This window comes from Cynocephalus volans, chromosome 3, assembly GCF_027409185.1.
Source record: "Cynocephalus volans isolate mCynVol1 chromosome 3, mCynVol1.pri, whole genome shotgun sequence".
In the NCBI taxonomy this organism is placed as follows: Eukaryota; Metazoa; Chordata; class Mammalia; order Dermoptera; family Cynocephalidae; genus Cynocephalus; species Cynocephalus volans.
In genome coordinates, this window is record NC_084462.1 from 169965990 (window position 1) to 169992322 (window position 26333).

General features: G+C 39.8%; 1 protein-coding gene across 1 annotated transcript in view; it reads right to left on the bottom strand.

Annotated features, from left to right (window-relative positions):
* Positions 1-26333, bottom strand: part of NRDE2 (NRDE-2, necessary for RNA interference, domain containing) — a 48359-nt gene that overhangs the window by 13500 nt on the left and 8526 nt on the right. Inside the window, exons 2-8 of the mRNA XM_063090552.1 lie at positions 25117-25225; positions 23643-23870; positions 19780-19929; positions 14574-15024; positions 13182-13587; positions 11646-11779; positions 2338-2458 (exon numbers count right to left, since the gene is read on the bottom strand). Of these exons, the coding sequence (XP_062946622.1) occupies positions 2338-2458; positions 11646-11779; positions 13182-13587; positions 14574-15024; positions 19780-19929; positions 23643-23870; positions 25117-25225 (1599 nt within the window). The remainder of the gene's footprint in view (positions 1-2337; positions 2459-11645; positions 11780-13181; positions 13588-14573; positions 15025-19779; positions 19930-23642; positions 23871-25116; positions 25226-26333) is intronic.

Here is a 26333-nt window from a genome sequence, read left to right on the forward strand (position 1 = left end):
CAGTCGGGGAAGAGGAAAAGCTTATGGAGATGGACAGAGGTAACGGCTGTAAGACACTGTGAACGTACGTAACGTCAGTGAACTGTACACTTAAAAATGGTTAAAATGGTAAATTTTATGTTGTGTATATTTTATAACTAAAAACATTTTGTTGAAAAAAGTTATATACCATATGTTTCCATTTATATAACATTGGTGAAACAACTGAATAATAGAGATGGAGAACAGATCAGTTGGTTCCCAGGGTTTAAGGCGGGGGTGTGTGGCTAAAAAGAGGTAGCACGAGGTGGCCTTGTGGTGATGAAACAGTTCTGTATCTTGACTGCAATGGTAATTACACAAAGCTACACACGTGATAAAACTGCCTAGTACTATATAAACACACACACACACGCACACGCACACGCGCACATGTAAAACTGCTGAAATGTGAATAAACGCTGCAGATTGTACCATTGTACCAATGTCAGTTCTCTGGCTGTGATACTGTACTACAGCACTACCACGGGGGATGGTAGGTGAAGGGTACACAAAATCTCTCTGTACTTTTTTTTTTCAACTTCTTGTGAATCTATGAGGTTTTTTTTTAGAAAAACCCAAATAATTTAAATGCATAATGTATATATTAGCATTTTAAACCCAATATTCTGCCTAAACATTCTGAGTTTCTCAAAGAAGAAAACTAAAATTTAACTATCACCTTCTTCTAAAGATCTATTTTTTTTTTCCCTTGGCAGCTGGCCAGTATGGAATCTGAACCCTTGACCTTGGTGTCACCAACGCCATTGCTCTCCAAGTGAACTAACCAGCCGGCCCTAAACATCTGTATTTAAAGCAATCCTTTAATCATTCTGAAAAACTCTTATCATAGAGAAATTACCCGAGAGTCATGCATCAGACTTAGATACCTGAATTTATTGCATTAAGAATTCAAAAGATTACATGGTTTCGGACAGGCATGCATATGTAACAATTACAGACTAACAGGAAGTGAGGGCAAGAGAGAAGAAATAAGCTACCTCAGAATGCATGATAAAATCCCAACTACCCTCTAAATGCCAACCTGGTCAGAATGACGAGAACTTAAAAATAAAAACAAAAAATTGTTATCAACTAGTTTTCTACAAACAAGAAAACTTTCAACCCTTCTTTTCACTCTGCTAGTTTTCTGGAGGACTCCCATTAAATTCATTGGACAGAAACTCATTAAGTTCAGTAGAAGATTCTCTATAATGGAAATGTATGGAAAGCTTACAGGGCATGTAAGTACCAACACACATCTCTCACTTGATATTAAAAAATCAAGATTTTGATATCTGCATTACCTTTCTGAGAAAACTAACTTTACATGTGATTATGAGTGACCATTAGAGACTGCACCCTTATCAGAGAAGTAATGTTAACTTAGTCTGTGGACACTGCTTTGAGAATTCTATCTTATCATCACAGAAATGCAGAATATGGCAAACTTTATAATATAGATACCATGCACTGTAGCAGACTCACTCCGTAATAAAAACAAATAAATAAAAACAAACAACCAGCCTAAAAACACAGACCCATGCTAAATCAGTTACTCAGACAAAGAGTTAATGTTAAGACTTCTGTTTTTGGGTGCCTGTGGACCCAGTGGTTAACAGTGCAATCTCTACTTCCACTGAGCCATGCACGTCGTTTTTCCTCACATATAAAAACCGCTTGTTAGCTTGAAAAACAGTTTCAGTTCTTTTCAGAAAAGAACACTCAAGGAAAATCTAAGCAGCTGTGTCCCCCACAGCCCAGGTGAGGCATGATCATCACCTGATGGCACTGCCCAGAGCAAAGTTACCTCCGAACACCTGACGGGCCCCTCCCCTTCCTTAGCGGTATCAGAGATGCCACCTGGCCCAGAGCTCTGACCTGCCATGCAGACAGTACCTAATCCAAAGTTTTCATTCTGCAGATGAAGAACCAAGGCCCAGAAAGGTCACACCTGTGAGATGAGGCTGGCTGAGTGTCAGCAAGGAGCCAGTGTCCTGAGTCCCTTTCCATCACTCTTTCCCCCTGGCAGATCCCCCTTTATGCTGGAACTGTCTTTCAGGAGTGAAGCAGTCCCTAAACATCTAAGAGCTGCTTTGGCCAATACGCAGCCATTAATATGTGGCTACCAAGCACCTGAATAGTGCCTAGTCTAAACTGAGATGTGCTACAAGTGGAAAATACACGCCAGATTTCAAAGAGCTAGTATGAAAAAGAAGAATGTAAAATAAATAGCTTATGCAGATAAATAATCACAAAGATGTAAAAAGACATTCCAGAAGAAAAAGGCAGACACATATTTGCTGAGAGGTGCCTCACCTGGGTTGACGACCACCCAGCCACCCCGCTCCTGCTGGTGCATCCACGCTCTCCAGCCTCGCGCTCCCTTCTCCCCAGCCCGGGGCTCTCCACTGTCCCAAAAGGGCTCAAAGAATTCCACCTGTTGAGATTTAAAAATGGACATTAGGCCTAACTTGTACAAAACTGCTGAGTCACTGGGCAAAATAAGTGCTGGTGGACATAGAGTTATGATTCTTGAAATCATGTTTGCCGTCACTGTTTGAAATAGATACATGATACATACCCCAAAGTAGGGAAAAAAAAAAAAAAATCTAGTGTGGTAGGCAGCCTCCAAGACAGCCCACCAGGACTCCACCCCTGCCCAGTGGTATTCACACTCTTGAATGTGGGCTGGACCTAGTGACTTCTTCTAACATAATATCGCAAAAGTGATGGGATGACACTTCTGAGATTAGGTTATAAAAGACTGGCCAAGGTTCAGCAAGAAGGGCTGCAGCTGGATAGAAGAAGAGTGGTCGCCCAATTCTGATCCTGCTAGGCCAACCTAACCAAGGATGGTGGCACTGCCAGCTCCCCTAATGCCACTGGGCTCCATACCTGGTCCTTTAAGTTACATTGCTTTCAAGACCTTTCAAGGGGAAAGGGATTCAAAGTTTCAACAAGACAGACTGTGAGCTCTTAAGGGCACAACCACATCTTAAGTATCTATATTCCTAACACCTGGTACGGTGCTCAACACATAGTAGAGACTCAATAAATGCCTGTTGGCACAGATCTGAAGAAGGCAGGCATCCAGTGATAAGAAGGTCTGTGTTATAAAGCCTGCTCCCGTGAGCCTTCATTCATTCGGGCATTAGGTCTGCAGTATGTGGTAACCAGTTCACTGGCAATAAATAATGCCCTATGGAACAGAATATGAACACAGTAATGAACAGAAATGTGATCATGTTATCAACTGACAAGAGGACTTTAAAAGTCAGCCAATAACCTACTCAACAAAAGCTCTCCTACGAAACCTTTTGAAGAGGACAAGCAGACTTCCCATGGGCACACCATAGTCCAGGAGCCACAGGATTATCCAGCCTGAGCCCCAGGCAGCACCACACATGCCTGGAAGAGCTCAGTCTCCAGGAGTCAGGGGAGGTGAACGTCCTGACATGGGCTCTGTAGTCTGAGTGCATGTCAGTTACCCTCTGGAAGGGGCACTGGGAAGGCTACACTCCCTCTTTATAGGTTTTACTCTTGTCAGAGTTATGGAAGAAAGTGCACTCAGGAAAAAGACGGGCATTTTTTGTAAACAATGTGATAAATGATTATGATCAATTTGTTTATTCCACAGAAATTCAGACCAGTAATATAAGACTCTGCCTGTTTTAAGTTATGCTACTACATTTACAGTAACGAAGTCTCTCAGTTACAGAAGCAATATGGAATATTGTTAAAGCAGCAGCTTCATCTCAAAGCTGTCAAGGTAAATGCTTTGGAAATAAATGTGCCGTTAGTATTTAAAACCCCAAGAATGTGGATCTAGGTCTCTCAACACCCTAGAGCAGCGGTCCTTGATGCGCCAGTCATGGGCAGAGCCCTCCCACCCATCAGTAACTGCTCGCATCATAGACAGTGAGTCTCAGTAAAGGGGTGGGGATAAGAAAGATTCTGATCCTGACCCACAATACTCCTTAGAGTCAGCTAAGAATCACTTCTGTAGCATAGCACCTTCTTAAAATATCAAAAAGTGTCTTAAAATTACTTTGTTGTCTGGCTTAGTAATAATCAGTTATACCAATATGAACTGGTATAAATAATTCTTTAACACAGTTTTGTGTCATGATAAAAATGGTCTTTACTGGAAATTCGTGAAATTTCCACATGATGGAGGAAGACCTTTGACTCTCAAAAAAGACTTTTGAAGTTTCACCACCAATTCAGATATTCTGTTCCTCTTCCACCAGTCTCTTTGCAGAATAGGAAACTCAATGTTCTTCAGTTGAAAAAGAGAAAAGACAGGTTTTCTTATAAGCACAGCTCTATGATATGATTTTTTTTATTGCTTCACATAACAAAATTCACTTGTTATAAAAAGGATTGACCCCTCCCCCATTAGGAACTGTGATGACAAAGTGACATGTAATTTCATGTGCAACTCTAGCAAAAATTATATGTAACGGAAAGGTTAATTGGGAAAGTGACACAAGACCCAGATTAGAATGCATAAGGGTGGGAGAGAGTGATGCGTGGTTTACAATAGCATGACAACTGTTTTCCTTACTGCTGACCTTTAAACAGGGCCACAGTAAGAAAGAAAGTACATCAGTGAGTATTTAAACTGGGGGCTGCGAGTTTCAAGATGGCGGCGGCTGCGGCGGCTGGCGCGGAGTAGCTGAGGTGGAAAAGGTGGCCACTGGGCCTCGGGCAGCCGGGAAACTTGTGGACCTTCCTCTGGCCATCTCTTAAGGGAGGACTGCTGCTGCTGGCCGGTCATGGGGGCTCAACGCCACTTTGCCCCCGGCAGGAGAGGCTGCCTCATTTACAGGCAACAGCTTTGAAGTGTGGAGCAGGAAAAGAACTGATTCTTAGCTGCAAAAGTGAGTCTTGAAACAGGGAACACGGCGCCAGGGCTGCTGTGGATGCAGCCAGGATCCCGGAGGCTGGGGCCGCACTGAAGGCGGCCAGCTGCCCTATCCAGGATTCGAGGTTTCAGGCCGGCATTAAAGAAGATTCCTGGGAGCGCCCGAGCGGCGCCGCGACTGAACAGCCCGAGGCAGCAGCGCCGAGAACACGGAAGGCAACAAACCAGAGACAGAGCGAGCGCCCGACCTGGCACAGCACTGTGAGTGATCCCTGGCACAGCTCTGTTCGGGGGGTGGATGCCCGCGCGGCTCCCCGCCTGCACCACCAGGCCACTCACTGCCCCGGTGCTGCCTCCATTTTCCCAGGTGCGGGCAGCTCCGCCCTGCTCGGCCATCACTGAGCCCATTTGCTTGGCCTGGCGCGGGGCTTTCCGGACCCTGCGGGCCGGCCTCCTCTCCCACTCCCTCCACGGTTCTCTGGCAGGGCTGGGGGTATGGGGCGTCCCGACCAGTTTTGGGAGGGCTAGGAAGTACGGGCGGGCCGACTGTCACTCCACCACACCCTGGACTCCGGCCCCGGTAAACTTCCTGTTACTGGGAGGCAGATACCATCTCTGCGACCACCAGTTTGGAAAAAAGCCTAACGAATTTCTGGTTGGGAATAGTGTGGTAGGAGAGTTCCCAGGTCCGCTTGAACCTGCCGGAGAGCAGGCTGCAGGCGGGCACTAGACTCGGTTTATACCGGGGGGATACAAAGGTGAACAAGACCCGAGAAAGATCTACACAGTGCTACAAAGGCACCCAGAGAGACCGGTCGTCTGTGCCTAGCAGAAACCTGGTAGACTTCCTGGGCGAGGCGGTGCTGAGCAGGGTCTTGAAGGCCCAGCTGATAGACGAGGGGTGCAGAAGACACGCCCCAACCCAGCACAGTGTGCACAGAGGGGGGAGACGTGCGGCCAGGGAGGCGGAGACTCGACAGAAACCACACACCCGGTGGGGTCGCCACTGCACGATCTAACAGCCTGGGCCAGAGCACACGGAACGGGGAGAAGTCCTGTACAGAAAGTGAAAGCTCAACAGAGATCACACACCCTGTGGTACGTGATCCACCAGCCCAGCAGAGTCCAAGCTGACCAGAAAGGTGGATCCCCGGAGAAGCCCAAGACCCGAGGCAACCACACACACAAGACACTCGAGGCCAACTGAGCAGTCACGGCGGGAGCCATACCAAATTGGCAACCACAGCAACATCCTAGTTAGTCATTAGTCTTAAACTGGTGGACTGTGAAACCCCCTGCCACAATGAATAAACACCAAAAAAAAGACACCAGAAATACAAAAAATCAAGAAAGTACACCACCAAAAGTTAATAAATCTCATACTCTAGATCCTATAGAACAAGAAGCCCTTGAAATAACTGACAAGGAATTTCGAGTGATAATTCTAAGGAAACTGAATGAGATACAAGAAAACTCAGCTAGACATCATGATGAAATGAGGAAAAGTATACAGGATCTGAAAGAGGAAATATACAAGGAAATCAATGTCCTGAAAAAAAATGTAGCAGAACTTGCTGAACTGAAGAAGTTATTCAGCGAAATAAAAAACACAACGGAGAGTTTAACCAGCAGGCTTGTCGAAGTTGAAGAGAGAACCTCTGAACTTGAAGATGGGCTGTTTGAAATAACACAAGCAGACAAAAAGAAAGAAAAAAGAATCAAGGACATGGAAGAAAATCTGAGAGAGATATCAGACAACCTCAAGCGCTCAAATATCCGAGTCATGGGTATTCCAGAAGGGGAGGAAAATGGAGATTCCATTGAAAACATATTCAACAAAATAGTGGCAGAAAACTTCCCAGGTATAGGAAAAATCACAGATCTTCAGATCCAGGAAGCTCAACGATCTCCAAACGTATTCAACCCAAAAAGGCCTTCTCCAAGACATGTCATAGTCAAATTGGCAAAACTCAGAGACAAAGAGAGAATCTTAAAAGCTGCAAGAGAGAAGCGTCAAATCACCTATAAGGGAGCCCCAATCAGGTTAACATCAGACTTTTCATCACAAACCCTAAAAGCTAGAAAGGAATGGGATGATATTTTCAAAATACTAAAAGACAAAGATTGCCAGCCAAGAATACTCTACCCTGCAAGGCTATCCTTCCGAAATGAGGGGCAAATAGTATATTTCTCAGACAAACAAAAACTGCGGGAGTTCACTACCACAAGACCACCCTTACAAGAAATCCTCAAGGGAGTACTGGGTTTGGTTCCTGAAAAATAACTACCACTGCCATAAAAACCTAAGAAAAATCTAAACCCGCTAGTACAATAAAAATGGCATTCATGAAGAGAAAACAAGCTAACAAAAACACTATCTACAACCTAAGGAACCAACAAACAAAGAAACCAAACAGTAAATCAGAAAGCAAGGAACAAAAGACACCTAAGACAACCAAACAACCAATAAAATGCTAAGAATAAATCAACACCTTTCAATAACAACTCTTAATGTTAAAGGCTTAAATTCCCCAATTAAAAGACACAGACTGGCTGACTGGATCAAAAAGCAGGACCCAACTATATGCTGCCTACAAGAGACCCACCTCACCCATAAAGATTCACACAGACTAAGAGTGAAAGGATGGAAAAAGATTTACCATGCAAACAGAAAAGAAAAACGAGCTGGAGTGGCTATTCTTATATCTGACAAAATAGACTTTAAACTAAAAACCATAAAAAGAGACAATGAGGGACACTACTTAATGATAAAAGGACTGATCCATCAAGAAGACATAACAATCATAAATATGTACGCACCCAATGTTGGAGCAGCCAGATTTATAAAACAAACTCTATTAGACCTAAAGAAGGAAATAGACACTAATACCATAATAGCAGGGGACCTGAACACTCCACTGTCAATATTAGACAGATCATCTAGGCAAAGAATCAGTAGAGAAACACAAGATCTAAACAAGACTCTAGACCAATTGGAATTGGCAGATATCTACAGAACATTCCACCCAACAACCTCAGAATATTCATTCTTCTCATCAGCACATGGATCATTCTCCAAGATAGATCACATATTAGGTCACAAATCAAGTCTCAATAAATTCAAAAAAATTGGAATTATCCCATGTATCTTCTCAGACCACAATGGATTAAAACTAGAAATTAATAACAAACAAAACTCTGGAAACTATATAAACACATGGAAATTAAACAGCATTCTACTTAATGACATATGGGTCCAAGAAGAAATCAAGCAGGAAATCAAAAAGTTTATTGAAACTAATGAAAACAATGATACATCATACCAAAACCTGTGGGATACTGCAAAAGCAGTATTGAGGGGAAAATTTATTGCATTAAATGCTCACTTCAGAAGAATGGAAAGATGGCAAGTGAACAACCTAACACTTCACCTTAAAGAACTAGAAAAACAAGAACAATCCAATCCTAAAGTTAGCAGACGGAAAGAAATCATTAAGATCAGAGCAGAACTGAATGAAATTGAAAACCAAAAAACAATTCAAAAGATCAACGAATCAAAAAGTTGGTTTTTTGAAAAGATAAATAAAATTGACAAACCATTAGCATGGCTAACAAAAAAAAGAAGAGAGAAGACTCAAATAACAAAAATTAGAAATGAAAAAGGCGATATTACAACTGATTCATCTGAAATACAAGGAATCATTCGAGACTACTATAAACAACTATACGCCAACAAATTTGAAAATCTGGAGGAAATGGATAAATTTCTGGACACACACAAGCTCCCAAAACTGAACCGTGAAGACGTAGAAAATTTGAACAGACCAATAGCAATAAAGGAGATTGAAGCTGTTATCAGAAGGCTCCCAACAAAGAAAAGCCCAGGACCAGATGGATTCACAGCAGAATTTTACCAAACATTCAAAGAGGAATTGACACCGATTCTTTACAAACTATTCCAAAAGATTGAAACGGACGCAAATCTCCCAAACTCACTCTATGAAGCAAACATCATCCTGATACCAAAACCAGGTAAAGATATAACCAAAAAAGAAAACTACAGGCCGATATCTTTGATGAATATAGATGCAAAAATCCTCACTAAAATACTAGCAAACAGAATACAGCAACACATACGAAAAATTATTCATCACGATCAAGTGGGATTCATCCCAGGGATGCAAGGTTGGTTCAACATACGCAAATCAATAAATGTGATACACCATATTAATAAACTCAAACACAAGGACCATATGATCATCTCTATAGATGCTGAAAAAGCATTTGATAAAGTTCAGCACTCATTCATGACAAAGACCCTCTATAAGTTAGGTATAGAGGGAAAGTATCTCAACATAATTAAAGCCATATATGACAAACCCACTGCCAATATCATCCTGAATGGGGAAAAGCTGAAAGCTTTTCCTTTAAGAACAGGCACCAGACAAGGATGCCCACTCTCACCACTCCTATTCAACATAGTGTTGGAAGTACTAGCCAGAGCAATCAGAGAAGAGAAGGAAATAAAGGGCATCCAGATTGGAAAAGATGAAGTCAAACTGTCCCTGTTTGCAGATGACATGATCCTATATATCGAACAGCCTAAAACCTCTACAAAAAAACTCTTGGAATTGATAAATGATTTCAGCACAGTAGCAGGATACAAAATCAACACACAAAAATCAGTAGCATTTCTGTTCTCCAATAGTGAACATGCAGAAGGAGAAATCAAGAAAGCCTGCCCATTTACAATAGCCACCAAAAAAATAAAATACTTAGGAATTGAGTTAACCAAGGAGGTGAAAAATCTCTATAATGAGAACTACAAACCACTGCTGAGAGAAATTAGAGAGGATACAAGAAGATGGAAAGATATTCCATGCTCTTGGATTGGAAGAATCAACATAGTGAAAATGTCCATACTACCCAAAGTGATATACAAATTCAATGCAATCCCCATCAAAATTCCAAAGACATTTTTCTCAGAAATGGAAAAAACTATTCAGACATTTATATGGAACAATAAAAGACCACGAATAGCCAAAGCAATGCTGAGCAAAAAAAATAAAGCTGGAGGCATAACACTACCTGACTTTAAGCTATACTACAAAGCTATAATAACCAAAACAGTATGGTACTGGCATAAAAACAGACACACTGACCAATGGAATAGAATAGAGAATCCAGAAATCAACCCACACACTTACTGCCATCTGATCTTTGACAAAGGCACCAAGCCTATTCACTGGGGAAGGGACTGCCTCTTCAGCAAGTGGTGCTGGGATAACTGGATATCGATATGCAGGAGAATGAAACTAGATCCATACCTCTCACCGTATACTAAAATCAACTCAAAATGGATTAAGGATTTAAATATACACCCTGAGACAATAAAACTTCTTAAAGAAAACATAGGGGAAACACTTCAGGAAATAGGACTGGGCACAGACTTCATGAATACGACCCCAAAAGCACGGGCAACCAAAGGAAAAATAAACCAATGGGATTATATCAAACTAAAAAGCTTCTGCACAGCAAAAGAAACAATTAAAAGAGTTAAAAGACAACCAACAGAGTGGGAGAAAATATTTGCAAAATATACATCTGACAAAGGATTAATATCCAGAATATATAAGGAACTCAAACAACTTTACAAGAAGAAAACAAGCAACCCAATTAAAAAATGGGCAAAAGAGCTAAGTAGGCATTTCTCTAAGGAAGATATACAAATGGCCAACAGACATATGAAAAAATGCTCAACATCACTCAGCATCCGGGAAATGCAAATCAAAACCACACCCCATCTAACCCCAGTTAGGATGGCTAAAATCCAAAAGACTATGAACGATAAATGCTGGCGAGGCTGCGGAGAAAAAGGAACTCTCATACATTGTTGGTGGGACTGCAAAATGGTGCAGCCTCTATGGAAAATGGTATGGAGGTTCCTTAAACAATTGCAAATAGATCTACCATACGACCCAGCCATCCCAGTGTTGGGAATATACCCAGAGGAATGGAAATCATCAAGTCGAAGGTATACCTGTTCCCCAATGTTCATCGCAGCACTCTTTACAATAGCCAAGAGTTGGAACCAGCCCAAATGCCCATCATCAGATGAGTGGATACGGAAAATGTGGTACATCTACACAATGGAATACTACTCAGCTATAAAAACGAATGAAATACTGCCATTTGCAACAACATGGATGGACCTCGAGAGAATTATATTAAGTGAAACAAGTCAGGCACAGAAAGAGAAATACCACATGTTCTCACTTATTGGTGGGAGCTAAAAATTAATATATAAATTCACACACACACATACACACATACACACACAAACCGGGGGGGGGGGGAAGAAGATATAACAACCACAATTATTTGAAGTTGATACAACAAACAAACAGAAAGGACATGGTTGGGGGGGAGGGGGGAGGGAGAAGGGAGGGAGGTTTTGGTGATGGGGAGCATTAATCAGCTACAATGTATATCGACAAAATAAAATTAAAAAAAAAAATAAATAAAAATAAAAATAAAAATAAACTGGGGGCTGCGGGGGCATCTTCTTTCATCTGTCCACATTTCATTACTTTCATTATGGAATTCTCCTTGCCACACTGGACTATTTCTGAGAAATCCTCCTTAGCAGGACTGATACAAAGAAGGACATGATCTGTTAAAAATACTAACACTTCCTATTACCCACACCTCTCCCTCTCCCCACTCCCGGAGAGACCATGTGAGTAGAGCTTAGCACCTGTGCTTTGGTAGGCAGATCTTTCACACTGTCAGGTTTGAAGAAGGTGAAGTCAACCATGGCCTGGAACAAAGAGATGGCCTTCTCAGAGTGGCCTGTCTGCCGCAGAAAGTGGCACTGCTGAAGAAAGAGTGCTGCAGACGGGAGAGCAAAGGGGAAGAATCCTTGGTGACACCATTTAAGGGAGAGAACGTAACTTCTTAAGACGTGCAATTAAACACTAAAAACATCTTTTCAAAGCTGTAATACATACATGACTTAAAAGTACTCGCAACAGTACGGTAATCTAAGTATCGTTATTCTACAGTAATCTAAGGTATAGTTATTCTATAGGTAATCTAAGTATCGTTATTCTAATTTTTTTTGAAGAAACCATCACAGAATACAAATACTAACAATAAAAACTATATACAGTACATAAAAATAAGTCAAGAGGTTGGTCTGCATGTTGGCTATCAAATGCTCAACGCTTATTACAAGAAAAATTACAGGAAAAGGATGGGGGAGCAGATTTTTAACAGGAAGCAACGTCTGTGCTCAACTGATCACTAGGTGGCATTATTCACCAGCAACTTTCATCCTATGTTCAGAGTATGCAGTAAACAAATCAAGGTTCCATGCCTGAAAATTTCAGTTCTTCTTAACTGTGGCACAATTCCGTTTACTAAATAACATTAAACTATTTGAACACATCACAAATAATACCAAATATAAGACTCTTTACATCACTGTGGTAAATGATTATTATTTCTAGAGCAACATATTTATATCTTTAGATGCTAATAGTAATACTCAATGGCAGGGGTTTCAATCAAATAAATGCCTGCTATGTGCCAGCCTCTGAAGTAGACTCACCATATATTATCTCATTTAATGTGCAAAACAGTCTAGCAAAGCAAGTATTATACTATTGTTGCTGATGGAGAAACTGGAGCTCAAACAGGTTAAGGAGTCTGCCCAAGGTAAAACCAGAGCAAATGAAGGAAAAACCCAGGATTCAAGCGCAAGCGTGATAACTCTCTGGCCCTTACATAACATGCTGCCTCCTACATCTAGTTACTGCCAAGATTTATATTCTAGGCTCTTTCAGGACACACCAAAAATGTTAACAGTATGATGATACCAATAAGTTATCTCTCTGCAGTGGTTCGCAGTCAGTCAGGGCCTCTCCCGCACATTATTGCCTGAGACCCTATAACTGGTGAGACAAGTACAAGCACCTCAACCGATAAGGCCATTGACTGCCAAAGCAGTAAGAGACTTTGTTTACCTGGTTAACAGGTAGAAAAGCTGGAGCTTCTTGCTCACTGATATTTTCCTCACTCTACTGGCTCTAATACCCCCCCACCCCCACCCAACCAAGGAGCCATGGAGAGAATGTGTCATAATCAACAAAAGTCACAATACATTTTTAAATCAGTTGTACTTGACAATTTAGACTTTTTCTAGAATAAACCAAAAATAAATCCTCATTTTCAAGTAAAGCCAAAAGAAAGTATAACTCGTCCCACGTAACTGGATGTGGTACCTCCTTACCAAACATGGCCTCTTCCGTGCCAGGCAACGCAGGGTGAGACAAGATGCTGCCATCCTTAACAGCAGACAAAGTACTCAAGCATTTTCCATAAAGATTGTGAATTTTTGATACTGAAAAAGTGCTAAACTGGCTCTGGCAAAATAAAAGGTATTTCTGCCAAAGGGCTGTGTTATTGGGATGTAAAAATATCAGTTTCTGCCACTCTTTGAGCAGAGTGGGGGGCTCCCAGAACTCTGTGCAGAGCTTCAGCTTGGCAAGTTTCAGATCCACACTGCTCTGGTTGCTCTCGATGGCCCGCTCCAGAATGGCCAGCTTCTTCTCCAGAATGAGCTTCAGGGACCTCTTCCGCTTTTCCTGCTCTCCTTCCTCGATGGCGTACAGGCCAGGACTTTTCATGACCTCGTCCTCAACAACAAAAACACCAAGTTACAAATACAGACAGAACTAGGGGATCCTCTGCGTTTCAACAGTAGATTTACTTACAACCCCCAATGGGTTTTTACTTCTCAAAATGAACTGCTATTCAGACTTCCTTAAACCACTTGTTTATCACAATTCCTCTTAATGAAAACTTGGTTGCTAAGGTACCTGTGTCCCCTAGTATGTTTGATCTTGTGTGTATTTCACCGGATTGACCTGTCCACTCTGTCACTTAAACTTAGATTTATGTGTCAATAACTAACATACAATGCCTTTAAAACCTTTTCCGAAGAGCCAGTCTTACCAATAAAACAGCCAAATGTAGGACAAAATAATGCTAATTGCATGACATGAGTGGTTCAAAATGAGGGACGAGCACAAATGCATACATTTTAGAAAGGGAGCACATGGCTCTAACTCGGTAAGTTACTGAGCAGCAGCCTTTCCTCTTGCACAGTTCTATGCATTTTGCCTGGTGAAGTAGAGAGCAGAATGACGGTTACCAGAACCTAGGAGGAGGGGAAGTGACGGATTAACAGGTACAAAGCCGTGCTACCTATATTAAGTGAATCAATGTACAGCATATGCATGTACTGAAACAACACTCTGTACCCCACAAACATGTACAAATAAATGTTAAAATTTTAAAAGTTAAAAAAAAAAAAAAGACTGTTCCAATTTCACCTTCTTGTGGCAGTCCTGTCTTCCTCCCTCATGGCAAGTCACTCCCTCACTCATTCCCAAATTACACATTACAGCATTTACTACCCCAAGGCGCATGTATTCTTCATGTATCAGTCTTCCTCAGTGGACTTTGAGCAAGCTCAGGGCAAGGGCTCTACTCTAATACTCTTTATAAGCCCAGTGCCAGGGTTCCTCATAGGAGCTCAAAAATTGCCACAGAGTTAATTAGTTTGCTCAAAATCAGGAATGTCATTCTAAGGTAAAAGAGCCAGGACAGCAATACCTACCTGAAAAGCAACAAATGCCATCCACAGCTGAATATCCCGAGGATTCTCCCGAACCCTCCTGTTAAACTCCTCCACCTTGGCCTTGAGAATTGCATTCTCGCTGTCTGCCTGTGAGACTGGCTGCTTTGATTCTTGCTCTGAAGGACCCTGTCCCTGTAACCACTGTGTGGTTGACTGATTATAAATCCCCAGAGGATTCAACCAGGTTGTAACAGGAGGAGCCACATCACCCGAGTCAGTCACTGGTATGAAGGAGATTGGATCAGACAAAGTAAGATCAGTTTTCCTGCTAAGAGCAGCTCCATCAATGTTCATTAATCCCACACTCTTCTTCGTAAAATAGCGTTCAACATGTTTATGTGAGTGCTTCTTCTCTGCGGAAGTTCCTTCCCAAGATATACACTGCTTCTTAGGATTAATGCCAAGGCAGGAGTCTCCTTTCCTCTTGTACCTTATATTAGAAAAAGAAAAAAGTTACTGTAGGAATACGTACACTACCTCTGAATGATTGAAGGCTCATTATACCTAAACTCTTGTTATGCAAGTTAACTGCATATATCCAAATTAACATTACCTTCAAATTGTTTCTATTTATGGATATACGAGGATTAGCAATTAACTTTTCTGCCTAGCTTGATTTCTTCCTATAACACTTCAACTCTTCATTAGCATCTCATGAATTTAAAATCATGCCTGTCTTCTAGATCTTAGTAATTTCTACTTTCCTGGAGCTTTGTAGTTAAAGCTCACATACATTACGTCATTTGAATATTAAAGTCAGATGTGACAGGCAAGGCGGAAATTATCCCCTCTTTTACACTGTTCTAAATATGGACACTGAGACCTGGGAACCTTGGCCATTTGTCTCCTAGTCCAGTCCTGTTTTCTCAATATTGTCTTATGTCCCTACTTAAAAAGATAACATATATAAGTCTAAGGTTCTTTTTAAAATCCTGAAACAAAGTATGTCCAAATGAAATTACATTTGGCTATTTTCTACTCTAGAGGAAAAGAGGCTGGGTTCTAAAATGCTTTTATGGAATGTGTAGGTGTCCCCAGAATTACAAACACATGACTACTGAATATGTGCACAGGCAAAAGCTAAGGAAAATCGTGCACTTTTCTCCATATATGCTAGCAAACAACCCAATTTAAAAGTGGGCAAAAGATCTGAACTGAAATTTCACAAAAGAAGACATGAGTGGCCAATAAGCACATGAAAAAGTACGCAACATCATTAGTCAATCAAGAAAATGCAAACGGAAAACACAATGAGATACACCACATACCCACCAGAATGGCTAAAATTAAAAGGACTGACAATAACAAATGTCAGTGAACAACCTGTGGAGTAACCAGGACTCCCTATACACTGTTGGTACGAATATAAACTGGTACAATCACTTTGGGAAGAGGTCTGGCAGTTTCTTTAAACACTAAACACAGACCTACCCTATGACCGAGAAATTCTATTCCTAGGTATTTATCCAAAAAAAAGGAAACCCCACGTCTACACAAAGGCTTGCACACAAATATTCTCAGCAGATTTATTCATAACAGCCAAATACTAGAAAGAGTCCAAGTGCCCATCAACAGAAGAACGGATACACAAATGGTGGTACAGCCATACACTGGAATACTATCGACAGCAAAAAGGAACAAATGACTGATAAATGTCATGTGGATGAATCTCAAAAACATTACATATAAATTCGCTCTCAAACCCTTTCTCTATCCTCCCTCCCAATTCTTTCTAGATTACCTCACGATAATCTCTCTCCATTCCACTTGTAAGTCAAAACCAACCTTCAGAAAGGTGTGAGGAGATCAAACAGTGCTAAAGCAGCTCTAAGTCAGCCTGTCATTCCCTAAGGAACAAACTGTAAGTAAAAAAGCTAGTTTTCTTCTCCTTAATTACTACTATTTTAGTAGTACTGATTTCTCCTCAGTTTCACTAAAAATGTACAGTATTTTAAATATTCATATAATCTCTTTAAAAATATTTAGTTTTTTTACTTTAAAATTAATAGCTACCTTTTTATAGCATATTAGATGAAAATGATAAGAGAAAAAAAGAATTGTACAGGTTGATATTATCATCTACTTTCAGATACGTGTTTCTGTATACATTTATAGGTATATACACACATACTTTTCTAAAATAGTTGATGTTGTATAGTTTCAGGTTTTCCCCCCTACTTTTAAGCATTTCCCCCAAACCATTAATCTTTAAAAATATAATTTTTATTGGCTTCAAACTTTAACCATTTCCCTCTTGTTGGACATTTAGGTTGTATCAGTTTATCACTTATCACAGAAAGTTAATAACTGCACAGGACCTAGGATGTAATATTGCAATATTCCCCCAAATGAAGGCACTTTTCCTATAAAATCCCTATCAAATAATCAGCTAGTGTTCTCTGAATAATTCTAGAGGTAGAAACCCCCACTTTGTTTGGAAGTTCAGGGAATGACATCGTATGTACATTTCATTTAAATGAATGCAGCTATAGGTACTTGGCCACACACATAAAATGGGGGTTGGAATGAGAAGAGGAAAAGTGAGAATACATTTAAATGGAGCACACAATCCTGCCCTGAATCTGCTCAGTGGGTCTGAGCCCAGGAGTGGGCGAGGACTGACAACACGAACTCGCCTTTCCTTCAGTGGCTTCCATTCTCACATGCTCCTCATAGTGCCAGACTGCCTGGGTCCAAATTCCAACCTCACTGTTTGCCAGCCGAGGGACCTTGATCAAGTTTTTAAAACCTGTCTGTGCCAGTTTCCTCATCTATAAAATAGGGAGAATAACAGTACCTATGCCACAGAATTCCTGGGATGCTCAAAAATGTTCATATTTGTAAAGTCCTTAGAAGAATATGATAAGTTTAAATTATTATTATCTTATAAAGCTTGACTCCTAAATGTAAGCTAACTATTTTATCTGGTGTATAGTCAAAAAAACAGCAATCTATTCCAAAAATGGAGAAAAAACTGACTGAGCTGAACTCCACTGACAGTGTATTAGTCCTAAGGAATTTTCTGAAGGTAATTCTGATATATAATTTCACGTTATACACTAACTGTAGAGCCTAACCCGTTTACCAAAACACACCAACACATACCCTGTCATTGCTGGGATGCTCACACCAGTAGACGATGTGCTTTTATACTAAGCCAAATCTGACTTCCTGGAACTTCCACTCAGTAGTCCTGATTCTGCCTTCCCAAGTCACAAAGAACACTGTCCAGCCACCTTCCAAAGGCCAGTTGAGCGAAGATCAATGATCATATCCCTGCCATAGGCAAAATATCCATAACCTCTCAAGTAGTCCTCAAAGGATGGTGCTAGTCAAGTCATAAGTAACTCTCACTGTCCTCTCAATGCTCTCAGTTTGTCAGTGTCCCTCTTCAAGTGGGAAAATTCAGTGCCTGATACAATACTCGCACTGTCTTCTGATCAGCTCAGAGTGCCATGGGATTAATATCTCCTAGACCTGGATGCTAATAGTCTAAAAAGCTATTAATACAGACAAGATGTACCTCACTTAAACTTTACTAAGTTACAAAGAAATCACAACTGCCCTAAGCCCTTTAATAGTATTATCTCTGCAGTTTAAATTAATAAAGTTATCTCTAATTACTCTCTTCCTAAGGTCTGTGCCATTCATTAGGAGAAGCTCAAGAGCCACTCTTTGTTACTATTTTCTCCTTTTTCCATCTATTAATAAATAATAACCCTTTATATTTGTACACCAATTTCCAATTCCATATCAAATATCTCTGATATGTGAGTGCAAGGCATGACAGGAGTTACAATTCCCAATTTACAAATGAAGAAACTGAGGCTCAGACAAGTTAGGTGATTTGCCTGGGATTATACTGCTGGAAAATGGCAAAGTCACAATGACAACCAGAGTCCTCTGTTTCCACATCTAGAAAATGTCCTACCACACAAACTGTCTCATCTTTATTTGTGGACAGTGAAAGAATATTTGAAATCACAGAAACACAGGTTCAAATTCCAACCCTGCTGCTCCCCGGTTGCATGCTCTTAAGCTATTACTTAACCGATCTGAGATTCCATAAATAAGAGTGCTCTCCTCTTGCTCACAGAGCAGCTGTGAGGATCAGAAAGGCTAACACAGGAGAGAACAGGCACAGGACCATGCCCAATCAGTGTTTGCTGGCTTCCCCATCTTTTACTGGGCACCCACCATATCTGTGGCACTACCCTGTGGCAGCATGGAAGTCAGACAGGACTTCAGGGAGTATTAAAATAATTCAAAAATATATGAATACCTTTTAAATATGACACTCATTTACTCTCAGCTTTGGGGTTTTAGTTAATAGTATGTTAATTAAATATGCACTGAAAAGCAACTGATATAAACCTACTATACAGGAAATTTTAGTTGGAATTGTTAACGTGGTAAGGTGTAACATCAGGATGAGTGAAAACATTGAAATTTGTAGGTGCAGCAAGGCAATGGAAAATGAAATTTATTTTAAAAAGTAATTAGCTTATTAAAAATAATGATCTTCAAGATCTCCTCTTAGTTTTACATTCCATGATTTTCTACCTTCAATTTTCATCACTTGTCAACTGTTTGGGAGATTGTGTATTATTGTTTTTTATGTTCCCAACAGTTTCTTACAAAGTACTAAGTGTCTAAAGGGTTTAGTAAATACTCAAACACTTTTGATTGACAGATTAGAGGGGAAAGTTCAAGCTCATTACTGAAGCAAATATCACCACCTATTTTTATGATTATCTGGTGGTGTATGCTGGAAACATTTTGAAAATGTCCTTACCATTAAATGTCATTTTTTAAATGGCATATGTAGTGGGGATAAATAAAAGGCTTCTGCAACTTTTTAAATGGCATACAGATTAGACCAAATGGTTTTTGGGTACTTTGTCACAATTAATTATTATAAGGTATTTTTAGATTCATTCATTTATGGAACACCTACTCTGCCAAACACTATGCCAATCACCAGGGATACATAAGATTAATCCAACCTGACCTCAACGTTTAAGTTTTCACTTTAGAATGTGAGATGATACAACTTAACAACGGATAAAACCCAACAGAATCTATGAGAGAGAGAAAAGCAAACAGGAAGACAGTAATGAGAAAGTTCAAAGGAGAAAGAAGTTACTGCTCAACAGTAAAAATCAGGGAAAAACATGATGGGTACCTTGCTATATCCCCTCGATAGAGAGACTTATACTCCCAGTTTGCAGGATCTGGTTTCTTATCTGTTCTGAAGGTTTCTCCTGTCAGAGCCTGAATGTCCTCAAGCCAAACTAAGCGATGTCCAACTTCGGCAGCAGCATTATTTCCTTGACTGTGGGACAAAGACATGTGAAGAAGGAAAAGGGAGAGGTACTTCAGAAATCTTCCAGTGACATATTTGGCATTTTCAGAAATATGAAAGTTAAATGTTTCAAACCCCACATGGCATCAAACACACCTCGGTACATAAAATGTGCACATACATGCCTCAGAGTTGGGAAGAGGACTCCTGTTCTAGGAAAAGAGTTTTAAAAAATAAGCAAAATCTGACACCATGAAATGACACTTCACCAAGAAGAAATCCCCTTATCTCAGAAATTAACCTGAAAGATATGTGTTCTTTTTAAATATTTCATTTAAATGATTGTAACTTGAATTTCAAATATATTTATAAACAAAGTTTTTTTCTAAAAAGCATCCCTGCTCTGAGGCACTTTAGAGAGGCAGAGGGAACTACCACACCTTCAAAGGTTACAACCACTGACATTAAAGTGAACTGTCCTTACTTCACCTAACTTATTTCAAAGTGCTCAGATAGTTTATTTCAATTCAAAACTTAAAAAAAAAAAAAAAAAGCCACAGTTCTGAACTGTTCAGTCTCCAATATTACTTAGGCTTGGTTTCAGTCTCATTTCTACAGTCTGGACTCTACACGATGTTTTGCCTATACATCTGGACCATCTACATAAAGGGTAGAATCGTGAAAGTCTGCTGTAAAACAAGACTCTTACTGATCTCTCTGAACCAATTTGTGAGCTACAGACTTTCAGCTCAGATACAAATGAAACCACTTCCCCCGGAGTTAAATGAGAGGGAAGGAAGGTTTTTCTGGCATCTAACATCTTTCCTCCTCTAAAGAAAATCAGTTCATAATTCTGCTGACCCAAAAAGGTGCCAAAGTAGTCAAAACAGTCATCAACTGTTGTTCCATCTTTGCTTTTCAGCTCTGCCCAGATACAGATAAAAGATTCTAGAGACTTCTAAATCATTCTTGGCAGGGAATACAAGGGAATGGCATTTCAGGGATACAAAGTAGCTACTCAATAAATATTTGTTGAATGATCAGCCTCTGGTTAAAATATATAGTGATTTTAACACATTCCCCTTCAGATCAACTATGGAGGGTTTTCTCTCTACAAAAATCATAAGTGAAAGGAGGGAGATCCCACTGGAAAGAGACTGATGCATTCCAAAAAGAAATGGAGTACTGGCCCGCCACCAAAAAAAACCAAAAAGAAATGGAAAGCCAATGAAGGAGGTGGAGGGAGGAATGGCCAGCTGCAGACCACCCCTGGGGAGTAAACAAGCCCTTATCCCTTCCCTAATGAGTATTGAGGTCAGGAAGCAGGATGTGGTCTGGGCTGTGTGCAAGGAAGGATCTGTCTCCACTTGAAGGTGAAGAAAAGGTCATCCCAGGAAACAAAGATCAATTAGTAGCTGCAACCTCTGGGGAAGTCGTCCCTTGATCACTCTGAAATAGAGTCCCATATGATTTGCTACCCTCCATGAACCCACTTTCCTGACATCAAGGAAAGACTCTCACAACTCATTAATATCTTAGTCCTTGTCTATGTGGAAACAAACAATTCTTCCAGGTCACCTTCCCAGGTAGAAACTACACAAGTTAATGCAAGATGGTAAAAGAAAAGGAAAAGAACAATCTATTTTGACCTTAATATGGATATTCTGAAAAAATATCAACAAACTTAAAAATGCTATCTGGATCATAAAACTACCAAGAGGTTACAAAGATCCCTCTAATGTGGTTAAGTATAGGCTGAAATTAACTATCTTTCAGGTTCTAACAGCAGTTCTTGCACGATTTGGGGAAAACCTTTAAAACTCATTTCCCTCAGCTATTAAAAAGGACAAGCAGTTAAAAGGTAAGTTTTTAGAAGATACAACAATTAAAGTGGTCTGCTTTGAAGACATACTAAGGAGGAAAGATATAATCATTCATACATTCATATAACAAAAATGCTATATGAATTTGTTTTATGAATCCCCTGTCCTAAGTACAGGCGGATACAGTGTTAAACAAGGCAGGCATGGTTCTTGCCCTCATAAACTCAGTCAAATTCAGGACCTTTTTGCTTAACTCCTTTATTTTTTCCTCCCAAAAGCAAACTTGGGTTACAGGTACAGCACTTGAGATACAGAGAGCTAAATAAATCTGGCTCCTCTGAGCCGCAGAAGGCCTGCAGTGCTCTCCAAAACTGATCTGATGACAGAGGGATCCCGGAAGACTGCGGTGTTTGACTCTGATGGAAACACTAAGGTCCAGGTTCCAGACTCGCTCCAAAGCAGGGCTCTCACTGACATCAACGGAACTCCGAGACACAACAAAAGTAAATAATCCCTGAAGAGTTGCAAAAATCTCAACAGAACTATTTTTTTTTTAAAGTATGCCCTGGATAGGTACTTAAATTTTCTCTCTCCTAGACCATATGAGGAAGGAAAATAAAAAAGCTAAATGGGCAATAATTCAGATAGTTTTACCACATACCACCTGTCCCACCCACAGGCAAAGTGCCTCTCTGTGTAGGAGGATGTTCAACTAAGTAGAGAGGAAAGCTACATTGAGTACTTATGCTGTGACCATTCTGTAAAATGACTGGAACGATATGCTCAAGGGGGATGGCAGAATGAAATACGGGAAGAAATGAAGCCCCCAAGCCAATATTACTTAGGCTTGGTTTCAGTCTCATTTCTACAGTCTGGACTCTACACGATGTTTTGCCTATACATCTGGACCATCTTCATAAAGGGTAGAATCGTGAAAGTCTGCTGTAAAACAAGACTCTTACTGATCTCTTTGAACCAATTTGTGAGCTACAGACTTTCAGCTCAGATACAAATGAAACCACTTCCCCCGGAGTTAAATGAGAGGGAAGGAAGGTTTTTCTGGCATCTAACATCTTTCCTCCTCTAAAGAAAATCAGTTCATAATTCTGCTGACTCAAGAAGGTGCCAAAGTAGTCAAAACAGTCATCAACTGTTGTTCCATCTTTGCTTTTCAGCTCTGCCCAGATACAGATAAAAGATTCTAGAGACTTCTAAATCATTCTTGGCAGGGAATACAAGGGAATGGCATTTCAGGGATACAAAGTAGCTAGAGGGAAAGGAAGTACTGTGGTCACGAGCTACACCTTCAACACAGAGGTTCTAAACAAATGTGAAACATGAAAAGGAGAAGGAAAGACACAATAATTATTTAAGTGCTATATAACCCTGATGAGAGAGAGAGAGAGAGAGAGAGAGAGAGAGGGGAGGGAGAGAGAGAGAGAGAGAGAGAGAGAGAGAGAGAGAGTGTGTGTGTGGTGTGTGTGTGTGTGTGTGTGTGTGTGTGTGTGTACACAGGAGCTGACAGAATTGAACAAATATATACCAAGGAAGAGAAATAAGATGTTTCTCTTACTCTGAGTGTGAGGGCCATTAGCTCTCAGAGATGGAGCCCTTAATTATTTGCATTGACCATATCCCCACTATGGGTCACATCTGCCACCTTTCAAAAATCCCAAAGACTTTTTCTCTAAATCAGATTTTAACACAATCATCACTGTGTCTAAATAACATTTCTCAAATAAAATCATGCCCCTAATTTTCTCATGACAGTTTTCATTTTTTTTTAAAGCTGATCAAATGGGAGAGCTCTCTTTTGATTGATGGCTAAATAATCATCCAAATGTCTCACTTGTGGCAATAATCAAAGGAGAAAAATTCAAGATTTAAAATATTGTAAATATCTGAAAATAAGCAACCTACTTTGGTTTTTCAGATTCCTTTTTACTGCCTGTGATGCTTCTGGAAGATGCGTCCTTTTCAGAATCAGTATCTGACTCAGATCCGCTGCTACTTGACTGCCCATGTTTTCTCTTTTTCTTGTGCTGATGCTTCCTTTTTCTCTTCTTTTCTTTCTTCTTTTTCCTGCTTGTTTGTTTGAGCCTTTTGTTAGTATCACTTTCATCTAAAGGCTCTGATTTCAGAGGACTCCTAGTTTGGGAAAATCAACTTCAAAATTATTTTCAAAAGAGGAGGAGGGGGAATAATATGTAAGTAAGTAAGTAAATAAACAAATAAGTATGTAATAGGGAAAGCTGTAAATGCTCACACAGGCTATTTGCTCATTTCTATACAGTAACTTCCTGGATTGCAACTCACCTTAAAGACTTAAGAATTAAACATAAAATAAACACAGGTGAATAAATTCTTATTTTAATAGTTTCTATACTATACTTTCATACGTATACATTTTTAAATGAAAGCAACCTACCAGTTATCAAATATAGTATTCTTTTAAAGCAACATTATAACAGGTTTATTTTCAGTGCCACATATTACGGCAACATGTCTTCATAAAAAAAAAAAAAAAAAAAAGATTTTTGATTGCGATCCTTGTTTTTAAAGGTGACAGTGAGTTCTTCTTCCTCATTACTGAAATATCTACAAAGCCTCTCTCTGTCCGTCAACTATTCTCAATTTCCAAAGGCTTCTCACACATTCAGAGTATGGGGTTTCACAGGGCTTTCACCCTATTAATGAGACCGTCCATATCTGTGAGAAAGCACACTTTCTCAATTCAATGATCTACAACAAAACTCTTTCGCAGCTGGGTGGAGATATGTCCCATTCTGCTTTCCTCAATGTTTTTGTGAGATTTTATCCTATGTGATATTATATGAGTTCCTTCTATTTTTACAAAAGTGTTAAAAAAACAACTAAAGGGCCAGCCCGTGGCTCACTCAGGAGAGTGCGGTGCTGTTAACACCAAGGCCACGGGTTCGGATCCCACACAGGGATGGCTGGTTAGCTCACTTGGGAGAGCATGGTGATGACACCACCACGTCAAGGGTTAAGATCCCCTTACCGGTCATCTTTTTAAAAATAAATAAGTAAATAAATAAATAATAAAAATAAAAATACAACTAAAGAAATATCTGATTCCAAAGGTTACTAATGAGGTTAGTAAAGTTACTTAAGAATCACAATGATGCCATTTCCCTCATGGCCTAATTATAGGCACTAACTGTGTCGTGTGCTTGCCACTGTAATGCAAAAGAAAAAAAAGGAACAATCTATAAGAATGAGTTAGGGAAAATAAAGATCACCTCATTACTTTAAATTTTAAAAAAAGAGATTTACTTAGCTCTTTTATCACAGGGTTTTCTAAGGAGCATCATTTAAGCTAAGCTCTAGATGGTATACTGACAAAGACTAAAACCCATGCATCAAAAACTACCTTGTCAATGGTGTCCCTTCAGAAACAAGTGCTGTGGCCTTCTCAGTTTGTTGGCTCAGTGACGTTATGGTTTCAACACAAAAGCTTGGGTTGCTCAGCCAGTCTAACTCTATACATGCAAAAGGGAGAAAAGATCAATGAAATTAGCTCAATATGATTTCTAAAGCAGGAAATCCATCCATCTGATCAGCTGACATCCTAATGCGCAGCCAACGTCAACCAGACATTTGGAACAGTCCATAGAAGCTGAACGGAATCCATGAAATTTTTATTTCACAGGGCATGGTGCTTTAACACACTTTAAAATATTTAAGACTGAAATTCTCTTGTGATATCAGGCTGCAGCTTAAGCAAAAGCCATATAACAAGTGTGGCCTAAAAGGCAACAAGGCTTTGTATGTTCCATCCACATTGTCTAATGAGCGTGAACCTTCCGAGGCATCAGGTTTTAATGACCTCAAATTTGATTTAGACAATTCCTAAAGGTTAAAAAATCTAATCATGCATAAAAGCCCACCATACTTAATGTTATTACAGAAGATTAAGATCTTCTAAAATATATTCCAAGGTTCTATCTTAGTATAATTTAACAAACCTTTCCCTACAACAGTACTTCTCTTAGAAAATAAAAAGAGATGTCAATTTTTAATGCTAAAATGATATAAATGTCAACAATGATTATCTCTAGGTAGTAAGATTAAATGTCTAAAATTTTTCTTTGTTCTGCTTATCCATAATTTCTAACTTTTCCACAAAGAACTATTTCTAAATTACTTATTTTCTAACTTTTAGGAGTCTTAGCTGTAGAGGGAAGAAAAAAACATAGATGGCAGTAGCAAGGAAGCCCACAGAGGGGTTTGTATTTGTCCTGTTCTGTTTTAGGACAGGAAGGCTGAGCATATGAGAAAAAGGAGAAGGAACCAGTGAAATGGTTGAAGATATAAGAAAGGACGGTAACCACATTTTAAAACAGTTTTACTGAGATATAATGTACATAACAAAGTTCACCCATTTAAAGTGCACAATTAAATGGTTTTTAATATATTTACAGAGTTGTGCAACCATCTCTATAACTTTAGAACATCTTCATCATTCCAAAAAGAAACCTCATATCTATTATAGCAGTTGATTTCTGTCACTCACTCCCTGTTCTCCCCCACCCCCACCCCTAGCCAAAAGTAATCTACTTTCTGTCTCTGCAGATTTCCCTATTTTGG